This window comes from Emiliania huxleyi (genome assembly GCF_000372725.1).
Source record: "Emiliania huxleyi CCMP1516 unplaced genomic scaffold EMIHUscaffold_67, whole genome shotgun sequence".
NCBI classification, from domain to species: domain Eukaryota; phylum Haptophyta; order Isochrysidales; family Noelaerhabdaceae; genus Emiliania; species Emiliania huxleyi.
This window is the reverse complement of record NW_005196981.1, coordinates 395401-405623: the sequence shown is the minus strand read 5'-3', so window position 1 is coordinate 405623 and position 10223 is coordinate 395401. Positions and strand designations below refer to the sequence as shown.

At 64.9% G+C, this 10223-nt stretch overlaps 4 protein-coding genes across 4 annotated transcripts in view; 2 read left to right on the top strand and 2 right to left on the bottom strand.

Moving 5' to 3' along the window:
- The window catches only part of CLC-4 (voltage gated chloride channel), a gene marked incomplete at its 5' end in the record, with an annotated part of 3222 nt that extends 1355 nt beyond the window's left edge, over window positions 1-1867 (bottom strand). The window contains 5 exons of the mRNA XM_005762677.1: window positions 86-195; window positions 506-585; window positions 638-771; window positions 992-1149; window positions 1232-1867. Of these exons, the coding sequence (XP_005762734.1) occupies window positions 86-195; window positions 506-585; window positions 638-771; window positions 992-1149; window positions 1232-1867 (1118 nt within the window). The remainder of the gene's footprint in view (window positions 1-85; window positions 196-505; window positions 586-637; window positions 772-991; window positions 1150-1231) is intronic.
- Window positions 1868-4949: 3082 nt separating this feature from the next.
- On the top strand, window positions 4950-5677 carry EMIHUDRAFT_67729 (hypothetical protein; the record flags this gene model as incomplete). The annotated part of the gene is made up of 2 exons (XM_005762639.1): window positions 4950-5519; window positions 5588-5677. Coding segments are annotated over 2 exons (660 nt in total), but the record flags the coding sequence as incomplete, so codon positions are not given.
- Window positions 5678-6448: 771 nt separating this feature from the next.
- Window positions 6449-7274, top strand: EMIHUDRAFT_452729 (hypothetical protein; the record flags this gene model as incomplete). Its single annotated transcript, XM_005762638.1, has 3 exons — window positions 6449-6625; window positions 6698-6751; window positions 6863-7274. Coding segments are annotated over 3 exons (404 nt in total), but the record flags the coding sequence as incomplete, so codon positions are not given.
- Window positions 7275-9406: 2132 nt separating this feature from the next.
- Window positions 9407-10223, bottom strand: part of EMIHUDRAFT_105330 (hypothetical protein) — a gene marked incomplete at both ends in the record, with an annotated part of 1754 nt that continues 937 nt past the window's right edge. Inside the window, 2 exons of the mRNA XM_005762637.1 lie at window positions 9407-9478; window positions 9706-9867. Of these exons, the coding sequence (XP_005762694.1) occupies window positions 9407-9478; window positions 9706-9867 (234 nt within the window). The remainder of the gene's footprint in view (window positions 9479-9705; window positions 9868-10223) is intronic.

Genomic DNA, 10223 nt, shown 5'->3' with positions numbered 1-10223 from the left:
GTTATGGATCTGGCCAGGCCCCCGTGTGCGCGAGTGCAGGGGCGAGCGGGGCGTCGGCTCCTCGAATGGCGCCTCGGGCCGCCACGGCGCCTCGCTATGCGAAGTGCTGTTTCGCGTCGCAAAGTGGTCGGCGCACGGCAGCAGCAGCGGCAACGAGAAGGCGAAGAATGTCGTGAGCAGCGTCACGGCGAGCACCTCGCAGACCCGCCGCCTGAGAAGGGGGAGGGGGGCGACAAGAGGCCTGTCCGTGCGCCGGCGCAGGGGCAGCCCTCGCGTCTCCACGGCGCTCAAGGTGCGTGGCCCACGCGCGCGGGGGAGCAGCCACCTCGCGGTCACGACAGCGCGCAGCCGCCAGACAGTGAGGCGCCTGGAAGACAAACCCCTCTCTCTCTCTCTCTCTCTCTCTGAGCCCCTCCCGTCGCCGGCTCAGAGCCGCCGGCGGGGCGGGTGTGGGGGGGAAGGGGGAGGGAGGGCGCCGCGAGAGAGAGACGAAGGCCGCGCCGACCAGCCCGCCCGCGACGCCGAGGCCGACGAAGATGGGCAGCTCGCGCAGGTCCCAGTCCGAGTCGGAGGGGAGGAAGGCGCCTGCGGACGCGGCTTCGAGGACGCTCAAGGACGGGGACCGGAAGAGAGTCACTGCTTTGGAGCGGAGGCGGGGCGCCGAAGGTGATGAGGCCGGGGTGGGAGAGGGCGCCGAAGTGGTCCGTCCGGCGCGAGGAGAGGAGGATGTTGAGCGTGAAGGTCGAGCAGAGCGCGCAGAAGAAGGTTCGCCTGCAGCACACAACTCAACTGATTGATTCATCAATCAATTAATCAATGAAGAAGGTTCGCCTCCGGCACACAAGAGGCACTCTAGACACCCCGAGGCCGAACTGCAGAGCGCGGGCGGGAGGCGTGCGGGAGAAGGCGCGCCAAGTGAGCGGCTGCGACCAGTACGTGGCCGCCTCCTCCATCGCGAAGAGCGTCCCCCCGATCGGAGCCCCTAGGCCACCAAACGCATGCACAGATGGTGTGGATGAGCCGTGCTCGTGCCTCCGCCCCTCTGTTTGGAGCGCCGAACGCGGCTGCGACGCCGGCGGCGGCTCCGGCCGAGACGAAGTCGCGCTTGTCGTGGTCGTTGCGGAAGGACTTGAGCCACATCGTGCGCACCTGGGAGGGGGGGGGGGGGGGGTTCCGGCAGGGCTGAGGCGCGGCTCAGGCCGTCACGGAAGGCGACGTGAGCCGCGCGCACGTTGAGGCTCTTTGAGGACCCCTGCGAGACTCCGGCGGCGATGATGGCGCCGATGTGGATCATCGGGCCCTCCTTGCCGACGACGAGCCCGCTCGCCACCGCGCACAGCACGCCCACCGACTTTGCGAGCAGCGCGTCGAAGCGCAGCATCCGCGGCACCTTGACGCCCTGAAGGTACGCCTTGACCTCCGGGATGCCGGAGCCGCCCGCGACGGGAGAGACGCAGACGACGAGGCCGACGGCGACCGAGACGAAGAGCAGGTTGATCGCGCTCATCGTCGCCAGCCCGGCCACCCACGCGGCCGCCGAGCTCCCCGAGCCCCTCAGCGCGAGCGTCATCGCGTGCGCCGCGACCGAGAACTTGACGTCGAAGAGCTGCTCGCAGATGCAGTCGATGGCAAAGGCGAGGACGCCGGTGCCGCAGCCGACGGCGCCGCAGATGAGCCACCGGTACAGGTTGAGCCGCCGCCGGTACTCGAGCGGCTGCCGCAGTAGCTCCTGGTGGAAGAGCGTCGACTCGTCGATGTCGTAGTCGAGCGCCTGGATGTCCTCGCGCACGCTGCCCGCGCCGCCGCCCGCCTCGTGCATGTGGCTGACCGAGCCGAAGCGCGGCCGGCGGGAGGTGCGGCGGCTCATGGCGGAGACTCGCAGGTCGCTCGCGAATGGCGGTGCCGAGAGCGGCCGGCTTCGTAAACGAGAATTCGATCAGCCGAGCGCTAGCCTGACGAGGAGGAAGTGACAAGGGAGAGAACGACGAGAGTGGGACAGCCGCGAGGTGGCATGAAGGTTGCAGCGAGAAGCGGCGAGAGACTGCGAAAAGAGATACGAGGAGGCAGACCCCCCAGGGTGGGCGACGGCTAGCGCATCACACCCTCCTCTCCTTAAAATCCCTGTGTGGTGGCGGCGTGCCGTTCTCCCATCCCTCCCTTGGGTTGTGTGTTTTCTTTCTTTCTTTCTTTCTGTTTAAAATCCCTGTGTGGTGGCGGCGTGCCGTCCTCCCATCCCTCCCTTGGCTTGTCCGTTTTCTTTCTTTCTTTTCTTTGACTGATTAAAATCCCTGTGTGGTGGCGGCGTGCCGTCCTCCCATCCCTCCCTTGGCTTGTCCGTTTTCTTTCTTTCTTTTCTTTGACTGTTTAAAATCCCTGTGTGGTGGCGGCGTGCCGTCCTCCCATCCCTCCCTTGGCTTGTCCGTTTTCTTTCTTTCTTTTCTTTGACTGTTTAAAATCCCTGTGTGGTGGCGGCGTGCCGTCCTCCCATCCCTCCCTTGCGCTGTCCGTTTTCTTTCTTTCTTTTCTTTGACTGATTAAAATCCCTGTGTGGTGGCGGCGTGCCGTCCTCCCATCCCTCCCTTGCGTTGTCCGTTTTCTTTCTTTCTTTTCTTTGACTGTTTAAAATCCCTGTGTGGTGGCGGCGTGCCGTCCTCCCATCCCTCCCTTGCGTTGTCCGTTTTCTTTCTTTCTTTTCTTTGACTGATTAAAATCCCTGTGTGGTGGCGGCGTGCCGTCCTCCCATCCCTCCCTTGGGCTGTCTGTTTTCTTTCTTTGACTGTTGTTCATCTTTCTACATACATACAGCACTAAAAGAATTTGACGGAGAATCGCAGCACATAATTTTAAACTCGCACGACACTGGGCACGGGACTGGCGCGCACTGTCACTCGTAAAAGATTTGCGCGCCGCGCACCCTGTCTGCACGTCTCGCGCGCGCGTGAACAGGGCTGTCCCCCCCCGCAAACTTTAAACCTCCATAAACATCATTTTGCTAGGGCTCCAGGCCCAAAATGACGTGTGAGTGTTAGAGTTGTTTGGTATTGCTAAAAATCTCTCTCTCTCGCACGCACAAACAACAAAACAAAACAAGCGCACAACACTGCACTGGGAATCCCTGAGGAGAGCGAGAGAGCGACGCGACAGAGCTCAGAGGAGGAAGCGACAGGAGGGAGAACGACGACGAGAGTGGGACGACCGCGAGGTGGCATGAAGGTTGCAGCGAGAATCGGCGAGGGACTGCGAAGGGAGATAGAAAGAGGCAGACGCCCAAGGGCCTTGCCACAAGGGTTAGGGTGGGCGACGGCTAGCACCACACTCGTCACTCCTAATCTCCTTAAAATCCAACCCTTTTCCTGGCTCACAAGCTAACGATGTTCACGGGCCCCCACAGGGAGGGCCCTTGCGTAAACCCGGGCAAAGCACTGGCATTTCCTTTCGTAACGCGTTCGGCCCGCAGTCTCGCTCGGCGCGCGCTCCTCTGCGCCCACCTAAATTCCTGAGTCGCTGCACCCCGCCAGAGCACCCACCCCCTGGCCGCCACGCGCAGGAGCGGCTACACAAGTCCACACTCGAGTCGCACGGTCCGCCTCGCTTGAACGGCTGCTTCCACAGGAGGTGCAAAAGCCGCAAGGGGAGCCCCGGGTACTCTTTAGCTGTACTCGTCTATAGGCAGGGGTTGCTTAAAATCCCTGTGTGGTGGCGGCGTGCCGTCCTCCCATCCCTCCCACTTGGGCTGTCTGTTTTCTTTCTTTCTTTCTGGGAATCCCTGTGTGGTGGCGGCGTGCCGTCCTCCCATCCCTCTCTTGAGTTGTCCGTCTTCTTGCTTTCTTTCTTTCTGGGCACGGGGACTGGCGCACTGGCACTAACACAGGTACACAACTTTTTACACTTGGACCAACACGACTAAAAATCTCTCTCCAACACGAGAGGTCCTGCAAAATGTAAGAGAGAGTTGGTTTTCAACTCTCTCTCTCTCTCTCTCTCTCTCTCTCTCTCTCTCTCTCTCTCTCTCTCTCTCTCTCTCTCTCTCTCTCAAAAATCCTGCCTGCCGTCTGTTGCCGCCTTACCGCCTTACCGCCGACCCTTACCGTGCCGCGCCGCCTTTACACACACACCTGACTCTTGCTCGACGACCGAGTTTGCGTTGAGGAGCGAACCGAGCCGCCGGTGTGTCCCGCAGCGGCCTCGCTGGGCCAGAATATCGGCTCGCGAGTGCTCCGCGGCAGCCTCCCTGGGCCAGAACATCGGCCCGCGAGGTGGGTGCTAGCATGAGCCCGATGGCGATGCGTCGCAGTGCTCTTGCGTTTCTTCGGTAGTTAGTGATCTAATCACCCGAATGCCACGTTCGGATCGCTTCTCATCGCAAAAAAACTCTCTCTCGCAAACCCCGTCAGCAGTGGTGCTCCTCTGGGAATGTACCTAAATTTGATCCGCGGCATTTCTGTAAGAAAGAAAACAGAGACACTGAAGAAATTCTTTTCCGAACACCCTGCGCTTTTTGAGCGTGTGTTATGTCGGCCAATGCGTCGGCCTCGGCCTCGGAGCAGCAGCAGCATCCGCCGCGCCGCCGCCAGCGCTTCTCCGGCGGCGGTCCGAACGCGGATGGCGAGATGGTGTCGACGCGTCGCTCCGAGTGCGTCCAGGTCGCGCTCGTCGTGCGTCCGCTGCTGCCGCACGAGCCACGCGGCTCCGAGTGCCTGCACCAGCCGCAGCCGGAGAAGCCCGAGGTGGTGCTCGACTGCGCGCCGTTTCCCTTCGCCTTCGACCACGTGGGCGGCCCCGAAGGTGGCATCTCGTCCGTCTATGACGCGTGCGTCGCACCGACGCTGCTCCCGAACGTGCTGCGGGGCTGCAACGCGACGGTGCTCGCGTACGGGCAGACCGGCTCTGGGAAGACGCACACGATGGGATCGGGCGCGGGCGCGCGCCGCGTGCCCGGCCTCATCCAGATGTCGGTCGAGCAGATCTTTGAGCGGCTGCCGCCCGGCGCCGCTGCGCGCGCGAGCTTTGTTCAAATCTACGAGGACGCGGTGCACGACCTGCTGGCGCCGGCGGCGGCGGACGGCGAGCTGCCCCGGCTGCACCTCAAGCGGGACGGCGCGGGCTGGGGCCTCCCCGCCGCGCGCCGCGAGCTCGTCGAGTCCGCCGCCGACGTGACGGCGCTGCTCGCCCGCGGCGCCGCGGCGCGCGCCACCAGTAGCACGCGGCTCAACGAGCACTCGTCGCGGTCGCACGCGGTGCTCTCGGTGGAGCTGAGGCTGGCGGACCCGAAGAGCGAGGGCGCCTCCGGCCAGCTCCGGCCCAAGCTCACCTTCGTCGACCTCGCCGGCTCGGAGCGCACCAAGCGCGCCGGCACCGAGGGCAAGGTGCAGCACGAGGGCATCCAAATCAACCTGTCGCTCTTCCACCTCAACCACGTGATCCACGCGCTGGGCTCGCGCGCGGCGCACGTGCCGTACAACGGCTCCTCCCTCACCAAGGTCCTCGCCGACCGCCTCGGAGGCGCCGCCCAGACCCGCGTGCCCGCGGTGCCGCCGCCTCTCAATTCTTCATCAAGTATGACTGAGTGTTGACAGGCGCCACGCAGACGCTCATGCTCGCCTGCGCCTCGCCGGCCGAGCCGAATGCGCTCGAGACGCTCTCGACGCTCTACACCGTCTCGCGCGCGCGGACCATCGTCTCCAAGCCGCGGGTGGCGCGCCAGCCGGGGAGCGAGCGGCTCTCGGCAGAAGAGGCGGCGCGCCAGGCCGACGAGGAGCGGGCGAGGGAGGAGGAGCTCCGCGCGAGGGAGAGGGAGCAGCTCGTCACGCACAACCGCGAGCTGGTGCCCTCCCGAAAGGCCTTCCTGGCCCCACCCCTCCCTGGCCCTTGGCCCCACCCTTTGCACCAGGCCCTTTTTCCCTCCCTCCCTCCCTCCCTTTTTCCTCCCCCTCCCCCCCCCCTCCCTCTCTCCCTCTTTCCCTCCCTTTTTCCGCCGGCGCCCTCCCCTCCCCTCAACTCGTCCTGCTACCAGCCTGCCACCCCGCCCCACCGGTCCCACCACCCCGCCACCCACCACCCCGCCACCCACATCCCGCCACCCCCCCCCCCCCACACACACACACACCCACCTCGCAGGCCGCCGCACTCGACGCGTCGGAGCGGCTGCGGAGCGACGCGGTGCGGAGAGCACTCTGCGCACGGACCGCCGCCGCCGCGTGCAGTGCGGTCGTCACGCGTGCCGCCGCCGAGCAGCGCACCGCCGCCGAGGCCGTCCTCGCCGAGTGGGCGGACAAGGCGCAGGCCCGCGCGTGGGCGGCCGAGGCGGACGCGGCGGCCTCCGCCATCGAGGTGCGCAGGCTAGAGGCGGCCTTGAGCGAGGCGCTGCAGCGGGCGGAGGCGGCGGAAGGCCGCGCCGCGGCGGCAGAGGAGCGAGCCGCCGCCGCCGCTGAGCGAGCTGCCGCAGAGGCGGAGGCGGGGGGGGCGGGCCGGGCCGACGAGGCCGCGCCAGGAAAGGTGTGCGCTGAGCCGGCGACGGCGGAGGAGGAGTCGGCGCAGCGGCTCAAGCGGCGGCGCGGCGCAAAGGGGGCGGGCCGGGCGCAGGCGCACGACGAGCGCGACTACGACCCGGTCGACCAGTCGGGAGGCGCCCGCAGCCACGACTTTGGCGTGTCGCGTCCATGGCCTGTCCATGCCATGTCCGAGACACGTCCCATAGGCGCCCGCACGCACGACTTTGGCGCGTCGCGCGTCGACCGCTTCGAGGGCCATGGCGCGCCGCCCTCCCCCCTTCCTCCACAGCCCCACCCTCCTCCGCGCGCGCGCCGCGCCCTCCTCCACTCGCCTGGGGCGGGTCACCCGAACACCTCCGGCCCACGCGCAGGCTCCTTTTACCCAAAGCCAATCTCGCTCGACCCGCGGCTGCACGCGCCGATTGTGCCGCAGCCATCGCGCGAAAGCTCGCGCGTGCTCACGCCTGTCGACACGAACCGCGCAGCCGCCACCCCGTCGAAGCGTTCGACGAGGGCGAGTGCGCGCAGCCGCGCGGCCGCTTGAACGGGCGCGCGGCGAGGCGAGGCGGGCGTTTTGGTGCTGCGAGGGCGGCCAGACCCTCATGCCTCAAGACAGACCGGACCGTGTGCGTGGCAGATCTCAGACCCCCGTGTGAACGCATGAACAGATGACGAATCGATGAGCATGTAATTGTGCCTGTCCGGCCTGTGACGGGTGACTGCCGTGTTGCAGCATGTGTGGCGCCCGGTATTACACGTATTTTTACAAATACATCTACATTCGGAATCGTCCTGTGTCTCCTGATGCGCGGACAGCGGAGAGGGCAGTCCTGACGCAAACTTGGTCCCTTATGGTGCTTCAGCCTGGAGACTTCAACCCGTTCCTGCCTGCCGACTGGCAGATCCGCGACGACTTGGACTTCTTCAGCACCGTCAATCCAAACACGAGTACAGCGCTACGCAATGGGGTGTGTTTGCTTACACCAACAACAACAATCATACACACACACACACACACACAACAACACAACACACACACACACACACACACACACACACACACACACACACACACACACACACACACACAAACTGCACGCCTGGCTGGATCCCCGCGCGCGACGCCTGTTGCTCACGGAACCCGCCGCGCCCACACCGCTCTCCTGCCCCGTTCACACTCACCCTGCGATGCGCATCGCCGAGACCTCGAGAGAGTAGTGCCGAAGGCGCTCTTTTTGATTGAGAACTGTGCCCATAGGATTGCCATCTCGCTGGCCTCTCTCCGCAAGGCCCCCCTCGACCGCGTCGAACTCCGATCGGCGCGCGCTCTGCGATGGCCGTGTGAAGAGCTGAGGGAGGGTGTAGAGGATGTAGAGTGTAGAGCGCTGTAGAGCTGTAGAGATGTAGAGCGCTGTAGAGCTGTAGAGCTCTACATCCGCCGCGGGACGAAGCGGGTGCGTTGTAGAGCGATGTAGAGCGCGATTTTGCTGTAGAGTTTGTTGTAGAGGCTCTACAGCCAAACCGCCGGGAAGGCAGTGACTCAAAGAGGTCGAGTCGCACTAATGGGGTGTCTCCGAGCTTACTGGAGCTCTGATGGACAGCCCTGACTATCCCTGACACACAGAGAGTCCCTCTGACGGCACACAATACCCTATGACTGCGTCATGACCAGCCTGCCATGTGTCGCCGGTGCCGCATTCGTCGCTGTGCTTCTTTAGCATGACACACAGTCACTCCGACGGCACACAACACCCTATAACTGCGTCATGACTAGCCTGCCATGCGTCGCCGGTGCCGCATTCATCGCTGTGCTTCTTTAGCAGGCGGTGGACTGTCGGCTGCGAGGGCGGTCGCATTTGCGCGAGGCGGGGCGAGCATTCAGACGCGTTGCATGCGCCATGACTCGCGCCAGCGTGTGCGGGAGCTCCTGGCTGAGCGTTGAGTCCAGGCGAGTTGCGCTGGCTACGATCGCTACGCCGAGCCGAGCTGACGCGCCGAGGCGCCGGCCAGTCGTAGCCGTGAGGCATGCCACAGCAGCAGAGGCACCTCCCACCCATTGGGCGGGCAGACAGAAGGCCAGGGCAGCACTGGCAAGTGCAACGCGCCTCATGTCGGAGAGCGACCGTGCCTCGTTCGCCGCTTATGATGTAGAGTTTGTTGTAGAGAATTCACGTTGTAGAGAGCCTCTACATCGCTCTACAACGCACCCGCTTCGTCCCGCGGCGGATGTAGAGCTCTACAGCTCTACAGCACTCCGGAGCGCTCTACATCTCTACAGCTCTACAGCGCTCTACACTCTACATCCTCTACACCCTCCCTCAGGCTGTTGTGGCGGCTCGAGCGGCAAGGCGTGCCGCTCTGCTGCGCCGTCGACAGCCCCTCTTCCGAGCCGGCGCGTGGCCCTCATCAAGAGAAACACAGCCCTCCATCCGGCGACAACTTTGATCAACGGGGTGGACTTCTTGTCGCCAAGCACGCCGGCGGCGGCCACTCGCGCTTCATGTGAGCCTCGCCTTCCCTGCCGTCCCCCGCCCCCTTGCCAAGCCCTCCTTGAATCCTGCCTCACACATTCGAGCCTCGTTCGCTTCCAGGCGCTGCTCACCAAGGACCTCAACGTCTAGTCGTGTGGGTGGTGCCGGCCATGCCGCGCCGCCCACACGACCACACCCAGACTGACGACTCCACACGACTGCCTATATGGTTAGCCGTGGCCGTGGGCGGGGCCGGGGGAACCTTTGTAGGGTTGAAAACATTTATCGCCGGAGCGGCCCTGATAATTTGCGTACAAGCCTGAACAACACCTCGGTCTGCTAATGAGCCGCCAGCCCCTTCGCGTCCACTCCACCACTGTCCCGTGGGTACCTGTCCCCGATCCACGAAGCGCGATCCCTCCGAAGCAGCTCAAAGTGGACATGTCAGTGGAGGCGCGCCAGCTGCTCAATGACACGCGAGAGCTGTTCGGCGGTCATGTCGAGCCCAGCGACGACCTAGGCGCGGTGAGGTGAGGTCAACTCTCCAAACACAAGCGGAGAGGGCCAGGCTAGCCCTCTCGCAGCTGCACATCTGAAGACAGGAGACCCACAGCTTTGAAAGTGCAAGGCCCGGTGTGCGTGAGCAAGCGAGCGAGGCGAGTGTGTGCGTGCGAGTGTGTGTGTGTGTGGGGGGGGGGGGGGGGGGTGCCTCTCTTTTGTGCCTGGTGTGTGCCTGGCCCGACCTCCTCCTTCTTGCGCGGCGGCCAGTCGAGGAAGGCCTCCATCAGGTCCCCCTCCATGAAGCCGTGCCCGTCGGCGGTCTTCCGGTCGTTGACCAAGGAGCCCCCCCACCCGTGAGAGAGCCCCCCCCCCCCCTTGACCACCCGGGAGAGCGCCCTCTGCCCCTGCCCGGACGTGTCGTCCACGTGAAGCCCCGAGAGAACAAATGCCCCCTCCCCCCTCACTGCACACTGGCATCAGCCGTTATAGCGGCGGAGCAACCCCCCGTCTCGCTCGATGCCGACAAACTCGAGCATCAGCTTGTCTGCGCCCGGCTTCAACGCTGCCCCCTCGAGCACGCCGTCGCCGCCCGCCTCCCACGCTGCCCGCCGCGATGCGCGCGCCTTGGCCGCCGGCTCCTCTGCGACGCCCCACAGCTGCACGCGCTCCGCCACAAAGTCGACGCCGCTCGCGAGCCGCGACGTGTCTCCGTACGTGCGCGAGGGAAGGCACCGGCCGACGGAGAGGTCGGGCGATAGGC